Source organism: Saccopteryx leptura, chromosome 9 (assembly GCF_036850995.1).
Source record: "Saccopteryx leptura isolate mSacLep1 chromosome 9, mSacLep1_pri_phased_curated, whole genome shotgun sequence".
Taxonomy (NCBI): Eukaryota; Metazoa; Chordata; class Mammalia; order Chiroptera; family Emballonuridae; genus Saccopteryx; species Saccopteryx leptura.
This window is the reverse complement of record NC_089511.1, coordinates 50,151,357-50,173,021: the sequence shown is the minus strand read 5'-3', so window position 1 is coordinate 50,173,021 and position 21,665 is coordinate 50,151,357. Positions and strand designations below refer to the sequence as shown.

General features: G+C 40.3%; 1 protein-coding gene across 10 annotated transcripts in view; it reads right to left on the bottom strand.

The window, feature by feature from the left end:
- The window catches only part of SGMS1 (sphingomyelin synthase 1), a 327,448-nt gene that overhangs the window by 22,568 nt on the left and 283,215 nt on the right, over positions 1-21,665 (bottom strand). For all 10 annotated transcript variants that reach the window (XM_066348467.1, XM_066348469.1, XM_066348466.1 and 7 more), the window contains one exon: positions 4,644-4,761. In XM_066348467.1, coding sequence (XP_066204564.1) covers positions 4,644-4,761 — 118 coding nt within the window. The remainder of the gene's footprint in view (positions 1-4,643; positions 4,762-21,665) is intronic.

The following is a 21,665-nucleotide window of genomic DNA, read 5'->3' as shown; positions in this document are numbered from 1 at the left end:
TGTACCGGGATGTATTAGCTGGCCCCGAGTGGCAGAGTCTGGTCCAATTACTAACCTGGGGCGAGCTGCAATTTTGTCATCAACAGGTCCTATTTGGATGCCAGTGAGACACATGAAGCCTTATCATGAGTTGGCATCAGGCCCTAGAAAGCAACACAGTTCCAGAGATCCAGAAGCTGATAATGAATCCACCTCCAGAAATGAACCCGAAAAAGAGGACACCTAACTCGCTCCCAAGCACTGAGGGAGCACCTGACATTACCTGGGACACTTAGAAACATCTAACCAGGCGTAGTAAAGAACTTTTGCAGAATACAGACATGCATGTGACCCCTAGGAACCTGTTTCTCCCTATGCTTTCCCTTCACCTTCCACTGAGAACACCTATTCATTTTACTCTGTGTTAATCTTTAATAAAAACAAAAATGGGGGATATATAGGAGTATGCTATGAAAATAAGCAGAGTTAGAATAACAATCAGAGACAGCAAGGTGCTCTAGGGCAAAAGCCCTGTGTGGGCGAGAGTCCAGGGGCCTCTCTGACTTTGTGCTGGAAACAGCAAAACAGTAGGATAAGATTCAGCAACAAGACACGTTTAGGCTCTCAGAACAGAGATTAGGAGTCAGCATGTTCCTTGCCCTTTACTTCACCCCCTGGAAACTTCTGCTGTCTGCTTCCTTGAGTTATTTGTACTGGCTAATAAATATCTGTTGACCAGGGCTGTTGCCTCCCCTCAGCTCCTTGGAGCATGTCATCTGGTCTCCAAGTAGTTCACTGTCACAGCGACAGGTATCCACCAACTGACAGGCCTTACATGGTGTCTCTAACCAAGGAATAATATCCAATTCTAGAAACATTGTGCTATTATGTCCTGTCTCTGGTCTTTTTATTCATACCCACAGCTTTAACACCACCTAGATTATGATGAATCACAAATATTTAATTTCTAACTTTAATTTTTCCCTTAGATTTGGATTCTGGACATTATGACTTAGATATCTCACAAGCACCTCAAACTCTATTTGTTTAATCTGAAGTCATTAACTCCTTTTTCCTCCTTCCCTTATAAGTATGACTGTGGTAAAATCCAGTCACCTTGGAAATCCTTCCTTTCCGTCCTCATTCGCTACATCAGATAATAAGTATCAAGTTATATTAATTCAGCCACTTAAACACGGCTCAAATCTGTCTCCTCCTTTTCACTCCTATGGCCATTGGTGTAGCTTGAGGTCCTTATTAGAGAATTTTAGAAATGCTGGATGAATAAGAGTCTACTGGTTAAAGCCTGATGACAACACCAAGTTCTCTTATTTCTATATAGCATTTACATCAACAGAACTCCTGTGTATTGCCTTCTTTCACGCTCATACAACTCCAGACAGATATAAAAAGTGCCATTAGCTTCGTTTTGCTAATAAAAGAATCGAGATTCTGAGCCATTAAATGCAACTGCCACAGGGTTAATAAGTGATTGTGCAAGATCATTCTAACTCTGTCCTCAGTCTTCTCCCTAGGTTTGTATATTTACAGGGTAGTAAAGTTCTCTAGACTCTATGCAATCGTTCAGAGACAGGTTGATCAAGATTTGGTGATGAAGATATCGACAGAAATCAACATTGGACTGGATGACTTTTAGTAAGGTTCTATTCAATTTTGAAACTCAGTCTTGGGCATGACCCTCGAGTAGACAGAGCAGGTATCTGGGGTCTCTCTCTAAGACAGTGTTATTCTTTCCATTCTGACACAGTTCCCCAGTGCAGTCTCCTAGCCCCTAACTGACCATTGAACTTCTGAAGCTAGACCTGCAAGAGCTTTTCTAACTCTTGTCTAGCTCCAGAAATCATTCTCTTTTATTTATGAAGTGTTCTTGCCAAACATTAAAATCAAGTTGAATCAAGTCTCCAGAGCCAATTTTATATTTAGAGGAAACATGGAGGAGAGGAAGAAGTCAACTAACACTAGAAACAAACAAATCCAGAATGTGGGATCTTCTATAGGACAACTGATCTGACATCTACAAGTTACTGTGGAGTAAAATAAAAGAGAGGAAAGGACTGGTCTAAAATTAGAGACTTAAGAGACAGAACAACAGCCTGATCAGGTGATGGTGCAGCGGATAGAGCACCGGCCTGGGATACTGAGGGCCCAGGTTCAAAACCCCGAGGTCAATGGGTTGAGTGTGGCTCATCTAGCTTGAGCATAGGTTCACCAGTTTGAGTGCAAGGTTGCCAGCGTGAGTGTGGGATCACAGACATGACCGCATGGTCACTGGCTTGAGCCCAAAGGTCACTGGCTTGAGCAAGGGTTCTCTGGCTCAGCTGGAGCCTCCCAGTCAAGGTACATATGAGAAAGCAATCAATGAACAACTAAGGTACCATAACTAGCTTCTCATCTCTCTCCCTTCCTATCTGTCTCTCTAAAAAAAAAAGAGAGAGAGAGAGACAGAGACAGAACAATTCTACATAATGTAAATAAATGGGCCCTAATTTATACAAACCAACTGGTTTTTTTTATTAAAAAAAAAAGGAATTTTAAGACATTAAAGGTACTCCATGGACTGGAAAGTGTGATACCAAAGAAATACTATTAATCACATTGAATGTACCAACGGCATTAAAATTATACAATAAAATAAAAATTTCTGATACTTACAAAAAGCATGTTGTGATAAGATGATGTTGTCTTGGATTTTAAAAAAATACTTCATGAGAAAAATAAGATGAAGCAAATGTAGCAATCTTGGTATTTACTGAATCCGGTGTTGGGTATATGGAGGCCCCTTACACCTTACACTAGAGTTTCTTTACTTTGGGATACATCAAAAAATGTTCATAATAAAAAACTGTTTTCTGAATTCTTTCTTTCAAGAGCCCTGTTCTATAAAAGAAGTAATTAGATTTAATGAGCTGTAACTGATAATTTTAGCTAAGGTGTGCTAATATTTCACCTTCTTCTATATGCTTTATTTGAAAAATTCCAATTTCCAGAAGACTATCACAAAATAATGTCCCCACACGGGACTTCTGGTGACACAATAATTGACATGTTTGGGTTTGTTTTTTGCATATAGTTCCTGCTGCTACCTCTGCCTTTACCAAGAAAATCCACAAGCTACTTTTTAGTCACAGCTCTTGGTTAGATATGCTGATGACTCAAGCTGACTCTGTAAATGCCAATGCCAACAGAGCAGCGTGGGCTGGCCAGCAAATGGGTGGAGATGCAGAGGTTGTAAGAAACAAAGCTAGAGCCAGAGTAAGGAGACACATGACCCGGCATGACACTGGATCTGTCCTCAGTGTGGCCAGATCGCATATCTAACTAAACTGGTATGACACGATCCTTGGTGGAGAAGCTTCCAATGCAGACAGGCTTTTTGAAAGAGCTGAACTAAACTTAGGCGAACATCCTAAATAGTCAGCCTACTACTGAGAACATACTGCTTAACAAGCCAGCCTCCCAGCAAGAGTCTACACATCGCTGGAGCCTCAAAGACAACAAGATTATTTCCTATAATCCGGGAGCCCCAAGGCAGGTGCTTGAGAGATCCTCCAGAGAACAAAGAGGATGTGAGACTGGCTTCTTTGGAAGGTGGAAGAAAGCAACATGGGAGGCTCAGAGGAGCAGGACGGCTGGTACAGATGGTGGAACACTGGGAACATTCATTCTTCATGACGGCCTCTTCAGAGTTAAAGAAATGAGTGTGTAACAAAATGGAAAGAGTAATGTAAGAATAAAGCTACCTCTCCGAGTACATGCCTAAGTCTAAGAAGAAAGCAAACAATCTAAAGGAATCCAGTATTTCAAACGATAAAGATATCACTTAAAAATCTAAAGTTAATTTTCCAGCCCTCTTGCAGGACAGAGAAAAAACATCTCTTCCGGAAGAAACAAAAGTACAAAGGGAAGACACTGAAAGGGTGTGGTGTTTCACCTGCACAAATGGAATGCAAAGACATGATTGCAAACACACTAAAGTATTCCATATATTTTACCAACCCAATCGAGAGAACTAGTCTCTTCTATTCCTTTTAGCATTAAAAAGCTTCAATGTAGGTAAGCATTTTTAAAACCAAATCTATAGATAACTATTTCACAGAGTTCCAATGATCTCCCCAGTTGAAATTATTCCAAGGTAAAAGTTAGGGGTAAGGAAAGTTATGTGACTGATAGAAAGGTGATGACAAGACAGGAATGCAAGGAGACAGGAACAGTGTCTCTTGCTCTGCTGTTACAGTTACCAGCCAAGGGATTAATAGAAAGAAGGGGAAAGAAAAGTCATTTCAAGCAGAATTTTCCATCTAAGAGAAGGAAAAGCCATCTAAAGCTTTTGGATCTCTGTCAAGGGAGTGAATGATATTTTAAAAATTTGGCAGGAAACCAAAGAGCTACACCCACACTCAGGGCTTAACTGCTTCCAGCACACTAACCAGACCACATATTTTCCAGCTGGGAAACACGAGCCCAGCCTGGAAATTTTGAGAAGGGTAGGGCTACCTAGCCATATTGCTATGCAATGTTCCCAGATGAGAGTGGACAGACTTGACCGTATTCTAAAGACATCTTCACCTTTGGCCTTTGTCAAAGGACCCCTGGGCAAGATGAGAAACAAACAAAAAGGGAAATTACAGTGAGGAATGGTTTACCTTCGGAGAGCAGTTGAAATGCATACCAGGTACTGGGAGTGTGGTTACATACATTGTAATACACCGATACAGGTACAGCGTGCCAACTATGCAGAAAAATCTTCTGCTAATAATAGACCTAGAAAAAGGGAAAAACAGGGCAGACACTCAGTCATGAAATTCCACAGGTTCATTTCCTGTAAGTATTCAATGACCCAACAAAACAAACCCCCAAAATGACTTGAGAGCTTGAAATCAGAATATTTCAATATAGTTAGTAGCAGGTTCAAGTGAGAATTTTAAGAATGATGTGGTGGGTTTTTAAAAATATTATCTTGCCATAAGAGTTTAAAACACTCTATGTTCCTATTCACTAGGCTTTGAGAGGCCTTAAACCACAGCTGACATTCAACTAATGTGTAAGTGGGGCCAGTTCTGATTGGTCAGAGCCCACTTAGTACCTGTGGTTAAATACTCAGAGAGTGCCTTTTCTGTCATAAAAGGGGAGAGATTTATAAAAGCAGAATGACATTAAAAAGAGAATTTAAAACTTTTCTGACATATAATGAGCCATTGACATTATTCAATTTTATTTCTCCATCCCAGAAACTGCTTTTCTTAGCTGATCTCTGGGGAAGCATGATGCCAAGAAATAAGTCTGTCTGAATGACAGCATCCAACCCCCACCTCCCTCTCTGCTTATGGGGATATGCTACTGCCATTTCTGAGCCTCAGTTTCCTAAATTCTAAACTGAATATAATCACATTAGGAAAAATGTATTAAAAAATTCCTGCCACACACACACAAAGGGTAGCAATCAAATGTACAGTTTATACGGTGAATAACAAAATATCCAAGAATGAGTAGAATTCTTTTCTGTTTCAAGTTGATTAGTGGTTCTAATAAAATTATTTGATATATACATGTGAACATGTATGTTAAGCATGATAACTCCTAATAGCAGATTCCACATAATGAGGTTTGCTTTGACTAGAGTATATTGTACAAACTTAGGTGCATGCTTGGGCAAGAATGTTCCTTCCCTCTGCGCTTCTGTCCTGCTTCAGCTACCACAGGCCAGATCCCAGTCCTGTGGGTCTCCTCTTTCTTAGCTTTGGAAGTTCAGATTTCTTCCTTGGCCTGGGGCAACTTGAGTTAAATAGATATATAAAAAAAATAAATAACCCCCTCCCCCCAAATTAGAAACAATAGACAGGCTTTCCTGTGAGAATACAGAACTTTTACAATTGTATGGTATAATTTTACCTCTATGCTGTTTAGGCAGATATGCTGGAATGAAGTGATATGTTACTTGTGTGATTAAAAATTAATTTAAAAATAACCCAGGCAACTCTAGTAGCAGTTCACTCATAACTGCACAGTTCATGTAAGTTAAGTTACTTAGGTTGTATGGGTAGAGTCTGGGGTTTTTACCTCCTTAACCAGAGCTCAGGAACTAGGTCAGAATTGCTTACCACAGAGGCCATCTTATTTTCTATTAGAAAAGCTCTGTTACCACTTGAAGGATGAGAATTTATTCAGTATAAAGCTGTCTTGTAAAGGTATGCCTCTAATTTCAAGTGTGATGAAAGCATGATATAATTAAACAAAATAAAGAGGGATAATACTAGAAAATAATGCTGACCCATAAATTGCTTAACAAGAATATTTAAAATACAAAATTTAATTTTATATTGTAAGATGTAATGGTCATATTTCTTAAAAAGAAAATGCCCTCTCTAGTTACCCTGCTTAAACAAATAGAAACTACCTGCATTCACTTGAACTATACAAGAAACATCTAAGAGAGAAACTTGCTGAGTCTAGTTCTGTTAATCTCTTTAAAGGAAGAAACACAAGGAAATAACTGTTATTTCTCAATTTTGGTCAAGAATACTATCTTAAAAACACTGTGCCTGATTGTTTCATGATATACATGATATGCACACACACACACCAACAACTATTTCTTTTCTCAAACCTGAGTCACATGAGTAGTAGTAAAAGGATCCAAAAGTATTTGGGAATGAGGTGTATAAAAAAAATAATAAAGAAAAAAGGAACAGCCTGACCAGGTGGTGGCACAGTGGATAGAGTGTCAGACTGGGACACTGAGGACCCAGGTTTGAAACCCCAAGGTCACCAGCTTGAGTGCAGACTCATCTGCCTTGAGCGTGGGCTCACCAGCCAAAGGTTGCTAGCTTGAAGCCCAACGTCACTGGCTTGAGCAAGGGGCCACTCACTCTGCTATAGCCCTCCTCCCCCATCAAGGCACATATGAGAAAGCAATTAATAAACTAAGGAGTCACAACGAAGAATTGATGCTTCTCATCTCTCTCCTTTCTCTGCTCCCCCCAGTCTCTGTCAAAAAGTAAAAAAATGAAAAAACAAATCTTTTTACAAAAAAAGTTGTAAAGTATCAAACATTGAAAACTCAGGTACATGTACTATTTTACTTAAAGTGAAAAATCAAATGACTTTATCCTTGTGAATTCATCAGTACTAACAACAAGCCAGGTGATAAGCTGGAAATAGTTGTTTATAAGAATCTTCTGATATTTGGCATTTAATCTTTTTGAAATTAAGCTTAGAATATCTTCAATACATAATGTTAAACAAGGATCTCCTAAGATAAAAAGCAGGACATAAGTGTTTCAAAGAACTGTATGCAATAAAGGTATCTATTTCATTAATCAAAGAATTTCCTACTTTAGAATTCTTCAAGGTTTAAAAACTTCAAAATGTGTTAAAAAAGAAAGACTTAGAGTGATTAAAATGAGAGATTTGAGGGGCATAACTACAGGCAACACCATGAAATCCCAACACTGACTGAGGAGGAGCTGAGGCCCCCAAAACTTATCCTGAGCCAGTGCTACCTGTCCCCCGAGGCAGCCCAGAGTGACACGAGTGTTCCCTACCACTCTCAAACCCATCTGCCAAAATGCCCACTTGCCTGTCCTGTTGCCTTTTGACTTTTTACAAATAGAGACCCTTTTGTTTAAAAAAAAAAAAAAAGCAACAATGCCACAAGGAAAAAAAAAAAAGCCATAGAAGAAATGTCAATGAGACATGACTAGAGATTAAATGAATGCCAAAAACAAGATGCAGGTTATAATTCTCCAAAGCACAACGGTGTCCTTCTCATATGGGATCCATCTCTCCTTTCATGTTAGAAAGAAGCCTGCTGCCCATCTGCTCACACTCTGCAACGACTATCACCTCCCAGACACTTGTGTCTATTCTGCTCCAAGTGTTTGAGTAACAGGCTCATTATTACTTTCTTCTGAGAGAAAAGAAAAAAATACTTGTTAAATGAGATTAACAAGAAGTATGAATAAACGTGTCAGTGTTTCATAGATACTTAAGACCTGTTAGAATAGTATGTTATATCCACTACACGTGACTTTATTTTTATTCATTATTTTTATATTTTAAATATCCCTGTTGAAGGCACTGGCTGGTTAATTCGGTTGGATAAGAGCATCGTCCTGAAACAATAAGGTTGTGGTTTATAGTCCCTGGTCAGGGCACACACGGAAAGCAAACCCCTCCCCCCCAAAAAAGCATAACTGAGTGGAACAACAAATTCTTCCTTTCTCCTTCCCCTCTCTCTCCCTTCCTCTCTCTGTCTCTTTAAAAATCAATAAAAGTTAAGCCCCGGCCAGACAGCTCTGGAACGTCATCCTGGAGTGTGGAAGTTTCCAGTTCAATTCCCTGGTCGGGGCACACACAGAAGCAGCTCCATGTTCCTGTCTCTCTCGCTCCCTGCTTCTCTCAAAAAAATAAATAAATGTATAAATAATCCCCATTTAAAAAGAAAAAGGACTCAGAATCTGATTAAATACTATCAAAATTAGACATAAAACAGTAGCACTACATTGTTTTGGGAATTTGGTACAATAGTCTAAAATTCTTTAAAAAAACAAACAAACAGTGGAAGAAATGACTGGAAAGTAATATTAAAATATTGGAATATTCTTCTGCTATTTCTTTCAATTAATCCACTGCAAAAATATATACTCAACTCATTTAGTGCTCACAACTGGCCCACAAGCTCTTTGTGGAAAATATTGGCTTTTTGAAACAGGACCTGCAACAGCAGAACTGAGCAGCAGCAGCAGCAGCTTTAAGGAGGAAGAGAGAGAGAGCACACCTGCCACACACAGTCCGAGGCCCATGTCTCTGCAGCGTCACCAATGCTGGTGCATTTCAGGTCTCTGATTATGATTCCAGTGCATGCTACATGGCCCAGGCATCACTGAGCTCATCTTTATACAAATACAAGCTCCACCTTTAACACAGACCTAATGTGGTGACCAGGCCCATCTCAGTTAGTTATCTTGAAAATGAGTTTTCCTCATCAGCAAAAGGAGGAAAAGGGTATCTCTTTCCTATGAATTCAGAGAAATGCTATTGAGTTATTTCCCATGGTGTCATTACTAGTAGCTATAGTTTTGCCAGATTTCTCCTATATACTAAGCTCTGTGCCATTTAATTCTTACAACAACCTGCAATGCATGTCTGTAATCCTTTTTACAGATGGGGAAATTGTGGTTCAGAGAGTTCAAGCTGAAATATCAATATTACACAAGACAAAAGGATTCAGGAAATTGACTCAACTTGTGTAAGAAATTCCAATTTTATTTTGAAACTATACAGCTGTGTACCTCTATAGATGAGCAAACATTCTATTACCTTTAAGTTACATCTCAAAATCTACTTAATTCAGACTTTTCGCTTAGTGTTTTACATTTCATATTGATCCAGAACTCTAAAAGGTAAACAATTTAATAATAATTTAATAACTGTATTAGTTATTAAAGTACTAAAAAATCCTCCTAGACACCCAACATTAAGTGCCTCATTTGATCATTACTGTCTGCAGCATCTGCACCCACTTAAGATTTGCTCATCACCTCCTGACCCCAGGTTTAACCAGTCATTCTGACCTGTCGTCCACTTCTCAACATTCTCCACAATGACCTTCCACCTGGTGTCCCTAGTTCCACTCATGTCTCCCAAAAATCCACTCCCCATAGAGCAGCCAGAACAGTGATATAGTGTGTGCCCTTTAAAACTCTCCAATGGTTGCTTAATGTATGTTGATAGAATCCAGATCCTTCACCAAGCTCATGAGGCCCGTGATGATTTGGTCGCTTCTCCTCAATCTCCCTAGAGTCCAGCTTCGGTTGGATGCTTGTGGTGTGCTTTGAACATGCCATGCAAAGTCCCTCCTGCCTCAGGTAGGACCTCTGTGACAGCTATTAATTTCCTCGGCCTGATCTCTTAGAACAATGCCAGTCATTCCAGTCTCAGAGGGACCACCTAAAGATTCTCTCTATCTCACCTGTTTCTATTTCTTCATCGTCCCAGTCGTCCCTCCATCCCACATTATGCTGAAGCCAACCCCAAAGAGTTTCTTACATCTACTTTCCTCCCTTTAATTCCTACCGCCCCAGGCTCACTGTTTCCTAAACCCCGGTTTCTTGCCTTTGCCAGTAAGTACCTTTCCCTGGCCTCTCCCATTATCCCAACTGCTATGATCTTATCCATAGAACCCACCTCAAATACCACCTCTGCATGGAGCCTTCCAAATGCCCCCAAGTGGATAAAGCTACTTCATCTTCCAAATCATTTCACAACTATTTCTATTTTATGGTGTTTTTAATGGTGAGACTGGCAACACCATTACTAACAGAGGGTCGTGCCCCTTCCATCAAGGCAGCTCTTAAACAAAGTTGTGCTTTAGTCATTGTTCAGTCCCAGGAAGACTTCTGATGGTCCCTGTGATACTGGTAACAGTTTCGTACTGTACAGCTTTGCTTCTTACTGCCCCTGCTAGTCCTGACCTGCTTCTTCCCATAAATGTTTGCCTTTTAAACTCTTCCAGTTATCCGCCAGAATTAACCTGCCCTATCCCTCACCCTGCATCCTCTTTGGACTCATATTTTAATTTACAATACGCAGAGACTGCTACAGCATTCACTGAACTTGGACGGTACCTCCCTGGAGCCTGGGACCGTGGTCTCTGTGGTCTTCCTCCCATTCCTCCCTGGTCCTCACAGTGCCCTGAATGTGCTTTCTACCCATCACAGGAGCCTCCACCGCTCCAGATGGCCAGTCATGAAAACCCAGGCTTAATTCAGTACTTCAGGACAGAAAATGCTAAGGAAATATTTGCAAAGCAACTGAAAAGGGAAGAATAAATGCTGCAGAATGAAAAGAAAAGTAAAATACATATGCTCTCTTAGGAGACCAGTAATTCATTTCATGTTTCTTGCAGACCCACGGACGGACGCTTTGTGAATCCAGCTGACTGCTGAGACGTACCCACGCACCGAGCCCAGAAACACATCTCTACATGTACAAGGCCCTTGTGCCGTTTAGAAATCCAACTCAAAGAGCTTTTACATCTTTGGTGTTAAATTTCTAGCCACATTCCTGTTTAACATATATTATTATCCCTTTTTACAGAAGAAAAAATTAAGGTGTAAAGAGTATGAGTACTAGAGCATGGAGCAACAACCAGGCTACACAAAACTAGACTTTCAATTAGCTGCTCTTTTCACGAAACTGTCAAGTTTAAAAAAAGCAGTGGCTTAGACTTTTCTTCTAAACCCGATGTAAAAAATCTGCGATATACTGCAACAGTTGATTAAGTTTGGGAAATGATCACTACCAGTTTAGGGAATTTGCCACGAACAGATCACATTATAAAATTGTCTCTGTTCAACTTATCTTTTAAAAAAATATTATTTTGGGGTTAAATACAGATTGTAACATAAAGGTAAAGAAATAATGTTACTTTTATAAGAACTGAAAAAAAAACATCAATATGAGCTATCTGAGACAGTTATGAAGAATTAAAATCAACGATCACCCACAAACTACCAAATACCTATGTATAAAACAAAAGGAGTTACAGGGGATCCTCAGATCATGACAGTCTTGACATATGACGATTCAAGTTCACAACGCTCATTCCCATAAAAACTTAAAAAAAATTGAGATGTGTTGTGGCTTAAGCTGTTAGTGTTGTACTTACGGACTACATGAGCAAACTAGTTTGGTTGTGCGTGGCGGAAGAACACGCAGTAACACAACACATGAGTGGGGAGGGAGTTGGCGTCCCCCAGTATGCTTCCCTACGCCATTTTGAACTGCCAAAAGCGCAAGTGTTCCATTTGTGTTGCTTTGGCAACTTTTTGTCCCTTATCATGGCTCTTAAATGAAAGTCAATACTTCGAAGAACAGAAAAGCCATCACGATGGATTTCACAGAGCTACTGGCATCACATGGAGAGGAGCTGTCTGCTGAGGACCTCATTCAGCTGGAGAAGCAGCTGATTGAAGAAAAAGAGATGGAAACCCCAGAACCCAAGAGATTTACTACCAAGGGTTTGGCAGAAGATTTTTCTATGATAGAGATGAGTTGGCAAAATTTCAGGCTGGGGACATCAATGACAGATTCAGTAAGGTCTACAGAGCTGTTATGGATGCCTTGTAATGCTATAGGCAGATTTTGGAAAAGAAGTCATCAACCTTCCAGACTAGCCTGGAGCAATTCTTTAAGAAGGTAGAGAGGCCTGCAACAGATCCTGTACCCTCTCCATCAGCTGCTTCTCGAGATGAAACACCTGTAGTACAGGTAGAATCATCTCCAGCATCTCCTGCCTGGTCCTTAGGCAATCCTGATTCATCTGCCCCAGTGTCTCCAGCACCTTCTGCAGGTTCTCCTGCCTCTCCAGCTTCCTCCTCCCGATAGGTCAATCTCTGCCACCTTGTAATGCCCCTTCCAGGGTGCAAGCCAACCACAGGAATAAAGATAAAAATTTGTTTTTTAAATTCATTTTTTCTGTTACTATAGTACAGTGTACAGTACAGTATATTTATGTAATTTTCTTTTTTCTGTGGTTTAGTTGTACTTTTATGTTCTAGATTATGATTTTACAGCTGTGTTAGGATAGGTAAGTGTCTTAGGCTAGGGTGTGTTTTGACTTACACCAAAGTTTGGGTTACATCACTGTCATAGGAATGGAACTGTGTTGTCATCTGAGGACCCCCTGTTTATCTCTTGTTGGTATTTCAGGCTATTAGCATAAATAATATATATATTATACAAATATGTAATATATAATGCAAATATGTATATGTTTACCCAGATCTTTCTTCATTCCTTCTCTTCATCAAAACTTACCCACCTGAATCACAGTCTTAGGGGCTTGTCTAGTCACAGGTAGTGGAACTGAATGATTAATATTTGCTCTTGGGGTAATGCCTTACCCTTAAAAGAAACACACTCTCATTTTTAACAGCAGGTTTTTAAAAACATAAGCCTATACATTACCATCAGCTGCTAACATTTATTGAGTTCTAGGCACAATAACTAGCAACACTCAAAAATGTTAACTGTTGCTATTTTTATTTATTTATTCATATAACAAAACTATGTGTGCTAGGCATTATTCTGGGCACTGGAAATAGAGTGGTGAACAGAACAGACAAACAGCCTATTTTGTGGTGCTTATGTTCTAGCGGAGAAAGACAACAAATAAGATAAATAAGTAAAACACAGAGCGAGTTAGATACTTGCTAAAGCATAAAATTAAGTGAGAATCTCATTCGGGCTACATTGGTCAGAGAAGGTGTTCCGGTGTATGAGGGAGTTAACCATGAGGATATCCGGGGGAGAAGATTCCAATTTAGAGGCTAGAATGTGTGGGTGTCTGCTCACCAGCAAGGGGGACTGGGAGTGCAGGGCACGAGCACCTGAGGTCTGGGAGTAAACAGCACCATTTCTGAAGGTATCTCCTTGGTCGCCATGAGAACTTGGACCCTAAAGCTCCATGTGGTGGGAAGAGAGTATCATACACCAATTTACTTTTATAGAGAGAGAGTCTGTCTGCCAACTTGACAAGTGACTTAAAGAAAGCAAGAACAGAAACAGAGCAACAGCAGGAGGTTCCTGTGGCACCCCGGGTAAGAAATGACAGTGGTTAGACCTAGGACAGCAATAGACATAGTGAGAAGTAGTGAGGTTAACAGACAGACCAGATGTGGTGGAAGCAAATACCAAGAACAAAACCAAGACGTTTGGCCTGAGAGCCTGGAAGAACAGCGATGCTGTTTACTCAGATGGGACGGGAGCAGTGCAAGTTTGGAAACCAGGGGGATGCCAGGGACTCAGTCAAGTGCGTCGTACCTATTATCTCCCTCAATCCACACAACAACGTTGGGATAGACACTATTTTACCATACCCATTTTGTAGATGAGGAAACAATGCTACTATAGAACTTAAGCAACTTGGTCCAATTCTCTCAGTAGGGGGCTATAGGGCCCGAATGATCTTAAACTAGTAAGATTTTCAGTATAACTGAATGCTTAACTGCTAATAGGCTGGAAGGGGCAGATATGGTCATTTTCAAGTAATTAAACAGACATTCACAATGCTTTATTTTTAAGAGACAAGGGAAAGAGATAATCCCTGGGCATGATATAAAATAGAAGGTATGAAATATTATAACATTTAAAAGGACATACATATATAGATTATGAATAAATGAGCATAAACAAAAGCATCAAAAGAGGTATGAACCCAAATATTATATTAACATGACCATTTACCTCTGGCATTAAGATGAGTAACTTTTATCTGTTTGTTTACCTTTGTCTTCTAATCTGCCTACAAGCAAGAAGAATTATTCAGTTTTCTTTGATGTTATAAATAAAAATTAACTCAGGAAGACTAATTTATTGTACCTATGTATTTTCTTTTTGCTCTCCCCATTATAATATTTATTGTGATTTAAAAGCCAAATTGCTGGAATTACTGAATTGAGAGTGAATCTATTTTCCCTGTAAGTCCTAAGGCTACATGACTATTTAGGTCTTGGGACCTAAACTGGTAAAAAGTAGAAAAGGTGAAAGCAGGTAAGATCACCAGTTAGCTAGCCTGTGACTAAGAAGTGGATACAGCCTGAGTCTGAATCTGCCATCCTAGCCTCTAGTGACTGTTCTTCCCAATCCAGGCAATGCCCCTGGGAAAAGGAGGGGAAGCAGAGGCCTGCAAAAGCCTCGGAGTCCAAAACGTATGGGAATGGGACAGGGACAGTCCCTGTGAAAGGACAGATACCAGGATCTCAGCCCAGGCTCTACAGGTCCGATGGACAATGGGTCACAGAGCAGAAAACTTCCTAGAAACTGAAAGAAAAAGAATAAGGTTTGGCACATCTGGTCAGTGGTGTTTAGTAAAAAATTGTGACTGAAGTTGGTGGCAAAGGGGATATTCTAGGCTGATAGTGAGGAGGGCTCACGCTGTGTCTAGGAAGTCACAGGAGATTGTAGTAGTCAGTTAGGTCAGAGCAAAGTACATTTGCTACAAATGAGGGTGAAACGTAATATGTAACAGCTCTCGGGGTTGGCCGGTCCCTTCTGGGCAAATGTACATGTGACCCAGACGGTATATGGCATATAAACCTCATTCTCAAACACTGAACTGATCTGTCTTCATTCTATCTGTACTATGCTCCACACGGAATCCATGCCACTGGAGCTCTAAGAAAACCCATTTCCAGAGCACCGGTGCCTGTTATACCAGGACCTAGACTGGATTTATACTAAAGTTCCTCAGTCCCCAAAATATACCATGTGGGACCCTGGGCAAGTCTTCAGCTTTTCTGAATCTCGGTCATCTTCTCTGAGAGAGAATAACACTGCTTATTTTGAGGGTATTTGGATCAAATGCCACAAGGCACACAAAAAAAATTCTTGTTACTCAAACACGAGCTGGTTTGGAATCTGCCATTTGGATATGATGAGAGTGACTGTTGATAGCATGAAGAAGAAGAAAACAGACTTTGCACAAGCACCTAAGATGCCTGAACTCTTGTCTTGTTTTACTGCTGGAGAAGAGGATGACAGCTTCCCAGCCAATAAATAATGGGACAGATGCCCCCAACAGCTTCAGTCACATGAGGGAATTTTTGTCCTCATGGGTTTATACTTGGATAGAGTTTGAACAACATATACTTTCAAAAACTAAGATATTACAATGAGAACAAACAAATCCCTTAGAAGACAACCTCTACACAGCCTTGTTTTTCTGTTTGTGTCTGTATCCTTAACACGCAGTTTCCAATAACTCTTGAAAAACAGCTTAATGTAAAGATGGCCTGAAGCGCCATTAGAGAGTATTCTTGTGGTCGACAGTATAAGGTCAATTTACAATAAAATAAAACATCCTGAAGCAAAGGCTCTTCTGGAACTTGGAAAGTAAATTTTATTGAATAGGAACCTGGAGAGACCTGCTTCATATCAAATGCTCTATACCCAGTGCTTTTAAAAACTTAATTACAACCATCAAAGACTTAAAAACAATTGAAAAAAATATTGGCAATAACTGTGGTTATTAACTACCTTGGGTATTAGAAGAGGGAAGAGATGAGCACATTGATCCAATCAACTTAACGTGAAAAGAAACGCTGATGGAATTACAGTGGAGTAAAATGAGAAATGTTAGTGGAGAGTCTAGTCTGCTGAATAAAAAAATACCCCAAAATAATCAAGTTAGCATCTAGAGCAGCAGTCACCAATCAGTGCGGGATTATGTCTTCGGAAATCAGACTGCATTCACAGAAGAGAGTTAAATGCTGTAGATAACCTTTATGTTGGCAGATACCCACCTAACATAAAATCCCTAAAGCCAGAGCATCTATCAAAAGTTAAAATACAAAATAGCCTGATCTGTGGTGGTGCAGTGGATAAGGCATCAATCTGGAACGCTGAGGTTGCCAGTTTGAAACCCTGGCTTGCCCAGTCAAGGCGCATATGGGAGTTGATGCTTCCTGCTCTTCCTTCCATCTAAAATGAATAAAGTCTTAAAAAAATATAAAATAAATCTTTTCTTAAGTAGTCTTTGAAGATATAACACATACTGCTGCCAAACATCTAAAAATTCATCCCAGTACTCTCAGTGTAATCCTAGAAAAGCCACACTGGAAAATTGTGTCTGTTCCTTTCAGTGGGAAAGACAAAGCCCCTGGAACAGTTCTGAACACCGATGTCAGGACAGGTCACAAGCAGGATCTGCTAACGCCATTCCCTTCCCTAGCTCCTTCCCTGTTGGCGTGGGATCTATTTTCCAAGAATCTACTCAGTGACTGCTCGCTCCATCAGTCTTTCTATAGCTCTATACAACTGTTCATGCCAGAATGTTCGATCTCATGTCCAAAGCCTCAGTCACTGAGCTCTGTCCACTGTGCCCCACATCCTAACTCCCCAGTGGCTCCTTTTATTCCTTCTCCAAATCTTCTCAACACCAACGGACCAATATATCCTATAACATGAATTCATCCTTACACAATCTGCCTTCTCCACTGACCTGTACTACTTCTTTCAGGCAAACGTCTCATTGAAAGGACACCATGGTAGACAACATGTACCAGGATATACACATAACATGGCTTTGCTCTGAAATTAAGTATATTCCAGCCAAGCTGTGAGCACTCCCAAGTTAATGAATTCCATCTCCCCATTACATTCCACAGAAAATCCAGGGATTCACAGAGAAACCCAGAAACCTTGCCTGAGAAAGATACTACAGCAGAAAGCAGACTAGAGTTACAAAAGGAAAGCAGCTCTAAGTGCGACAGGAACTACAACTCGCCATCAACCTCAGCACAAATGTACTCATTGGCCAAATGCTACCAGTCTATGTAGCGATCATTCCCCACCTGGACTACAATGTGATTAGGGAAATGAAGAAAAATAAGGCATAGAATAGTTTAGAAAGTGGGCACATTTGTGTCCCCAACCAGTCTCCCACTTCCCCTCATGCTTCCTTCTTCTCCATATTGTAGCCAGAGTGAAGTTTTCAAAGTACAAATTTGTTCATACCATTCTTCTCTCATGACTTATCACACTTGGAACAAAACCCAAACTATATATGATACTTAGCCCTGGCTGACAATGCCTCCCCGACCCACCATCCACAACCTGCTGACCTCCATGGGTCACCACGGTCCCCAAGCTCACTCTTCCACATGGCCCTTAGCTGTTCTCAGGTAAGTCTCAGGGATCGTGCACTTGCTGTCTCCTTCCTGGATGCTCTGGCCCCAAACACCTGCATGGTGTTTGCCTCATTTGATTCAGGTGTCTGCTTAGCCGTCACCTCATTAGAGACCTCTTCCAAACACCCTTTATAAAACACCACCCCCTCACCACCAACCCCGACACTTTCTAACCTATTAAATGCCTTCCTTTTTCTTTATTTCCCTAATCACTACCTGGTATCATATATATATATTCATTTGCTTACTGCCCGTTTCAGCCGAGCCAGAATATAAGCCCCACAGATGCCTTGAGGGCCTCTGCTCACGGCAGCACCCAGGTCTACAACAGCACCTTGCACATTGAACGTTGCTCAGTAAATAGAAGTTGAATGAATAAGTGAATTTTTAAAATAAAATTTTTAAACTGATTTGAGAGACAGAGAGAGAGAGAGAGAGAAAGAGTGAGAGAAACATGGATTTGTTGTTCCTCTTATTAATGCATTTACTGGTTGATTCCTATATGTGCCCTGACCGGGGATCGAACATACAACCCTGGCTAAGTGGGATGATGTGCTAACCGAGTTCCTGGCCAGGGCTGAATAAATGGACTCTAAGTGAGCATTTCCTCTGGCAGACTCTGTACTGGACCGTGGGATATAAAGATGAATGACAAATAGGCTCTTGTCTTTTCCCCTGAGAAACTTAAAATCTAGCAGCGGAGACATATACAAGGAATAGAATGGAACGTGATATAAACTTCAAGTGTTCAAGGGAAACTGTGGAGAAGTTAGAGATAAGGCAGGACAAACTAGGGCCCGATTATGAAAAACCCCAAGCTTCACAAGGAGCTGGGCCTCCATCAGACCACCCACTATACATCACTAAGTAGAAATGAACAGAGGTAAAAATCTGAAATTAGAACTGACAAAACTTTGCATTTGTATAAAAGAAAATGAGAAGTTCTAGGTTTCTAGGAAGTGCCACTTCCCACATCGGAGGAAGAATAAGTTGGAAGATAAAGATGATAAATCTGGCATTAGACAAGTTGAGTTTGAGGGACTATGATCACCATACTAAGCCATATGATTTCTTTGGTGGCTACAAAACCCTTGACTTGGAAGTTCTACAATCCTTCTCCTTGGCCTTTTTCTTTACCAGGTGTTCACAGCGCCCTACCAGCCACATGTATCACACAGAGGTGGCATGTGTTGGCTGTGACTTTGCCATGCATGAAAAGTCCTTACAAATTCTGCAAGTTTAACAGTCTTTATCATGCTTTCTTAAAACAAGGGATACCTGTTTTGCAGTGAAGTCTGATACACATGCAGAGATTTCCCAGGAATTTTTCCTAGTCAGTGGCTTGAAAGTCCAATTCTAAACGAGGAGACAACATTATTTACAATTTAAAAAATCAAACAGTTCTCAAGGACAGGCATTCTTGTTGCTTTCTGTTTTGCAATGTCATGGAGATTCCATGTGGATATATGTATATATAAACATATATACATACAGACATGAGGGGGAGATATTAAGAATGAAAAGAAGCAAAAAAAATTTAAGTGCAAAAAACTAAACTTACATTAACAGTAAAGGATAATTACACACAACATAAGGATGGACCCAAATGTCAATGTTGTGTCTGACCTGTGGTGGCACAGTGGATCAAGTGTCGATCTGCAATGCTCAGGTCGCTGGTTCAAAACCCTGGGCTTGCCCGGTTAAGGCACATATGAGAGTTGATGCTTCCTGTTCCTCCCCCCTTCTCTCTCTCTCTCTCTCTCTCTCTCTCTCTTTCTCTCCTCTCTCTCTAAAAATGAATTTAAAAAAATTTTTAAAAAATGTCAATGTCACAAAGTCAGCATCAAGGTTTCCCAGCACCTCAAACATCTGGCTGAAGGATTTGCTGTTAATGTTGCTCAAATTCTAGTGACCCCATTTCTCAGTAAGCCATTCTCTACAGTTTCAGCTTGGATTCTTCTCTAACAAGTAGAAGACAGAGAAGCAAAAAAGAAATAAGCTAATTTTTTAAAGGGCTCTAAGACTCTTAAAATCAAAACAAAATTCCCCTTTGGGATTTACTGGCCAAACAAGCTAACTGTGAGTAGTGTGCAATGTGCTTCCAAAGTGGCAGACCTCCTGGCGGAGTTTGGGGGAAATGGGTCAAGACTCAGGAAAGTCAAGCAGAAAAATAGGGAAAGATGAACTCTCTGTTCAACACAATAGTCTATAACCAAAAATGTCCTTTCCCCAGCATTCTGGGTCAATAAAACTGCTACAGGGCAACAGGCAAATAACTAGAAACAAGGGGTCTCCAACATGACAGAACATTTCCGTCTTCTTCAGGAGAGCTAGGGAAAGGTGTTTCGTCAATACCCGCTGCAGGTCCTCCTGCCTCTTACATGTCTGGTGTGCCACGTACACTGAGGACAGGCCTCAAGGAGGCAAACGGGAAACCAGGAATATGTCCCAGTAGAAGGACAGGGGGTGGGGATGCATAGGATTATCATGACAGAAGGCAGCTTCCATTTCCCATGTCCCTATCCTGTCAACGTGGAAACCAGAGAGAGGACTTTAAAGAATACCTTAGTTACATGTCTTCTGGACAAAAAAGCTCTTCAGCTCATAATATTCTAACATAATTGGCCCATTCAATCATGTTAGAATAAAAACAAAACAGTTGTATAGAACAACAGAAATCATCTAGACTGAGAAGCTCTCATAGCACCTGTGAGAAGAACCAGCCTCCCGAGATTGAGTCACCCACACCGCTCAGCATGTTAGGGCACCGCTGGGCTGGAACCCAGGCGGCCTGCATCCCAGCACTGGGTGATTTTTGTCCAAGGCACAAACCAACTGATTTGTTGCTATCAAACAATGTAAATATACAAGTGACTACAGTATTGGCAATAAGAACCAGTAAAACTTGAAATTAGAAAGCTTAAAGAAAAACAGATATGAGAAAAGTCCCTGCTAAGAGAACACAAACAGTAATATATTTAAAGTAAATTAGGCCTACGGTTAGGATACTTCCCTAGAACAAGAACAAAATATTTAAAATTCACAGTTTTGTGAAAAATTGGACTCATGATCATATGACTAACCTAAAGTTATATTCTGTGTCAGTAAATTATTTGCTTGCATGTAAAAATTTTGATGAAAAACCAGAAACAAAGCAACAAACATTGGGAAAAACTCAGAAAACTTAACTTGACTTTGACCCATTAAACAAAAATTACTGGCACTTTTTTTCCTAACATGCATTTAAGAAAAGAAGTTTAGAAGTTAAAAGTTTAAAAGTCAAAGCAAAAACTGAAGTCTGGCAGCCAACAGAATGTACTTAATAAATTTGAAGCATCTCACTTTTAAAGTTTATTCCTATCTATTTAGCCTCTTCAAACTAAAGCAAACTAAAAAAGAGGTCTTCCATAAAATTAAATGCAGCCCAGGTCATCATTTCAAATTTAGCTAAATCTCTAGGATTGCCAAACCAGTCCCCAATGAACACTGGCCACTTAAACAACTTCCTTTACAGAAGTTAAGAGAGGTCTTTCCTGGCAGAGCCAGGAATTGCTTTCATTTCTATTTGCAGATACGTAATTTGCAAGTCCTTATAAACATACCAAGAAAATACTAATCATTTCTGATAGATTAAGTTCAGCATAAACTCTGCCTGTACTTTTTTTTCTAGATTTATAATGATTTCCCTAATATTCAACCATATTGTGGGTCATGATGAACAGTCCATTATAGAGAAACTCGTTCCTTAACCAGTTTCCAACTCCCATGCATGCATGGAAGCCACCAAGATGCTCCGGTATAGGAAAATCAGACACCCATGACGAGGGACACGTAGGTGTTTCATTTGCTGCAGGCATTCCAAGCACACAGCTTGCTTGAGGTGATCTATGTTCATTTTAGAGCTAGGGAAATGGAAACCACTTTAGATCCACCAGACACTAAAAGAAGGTGCCTATTAAAAATCCTGAAATGGAA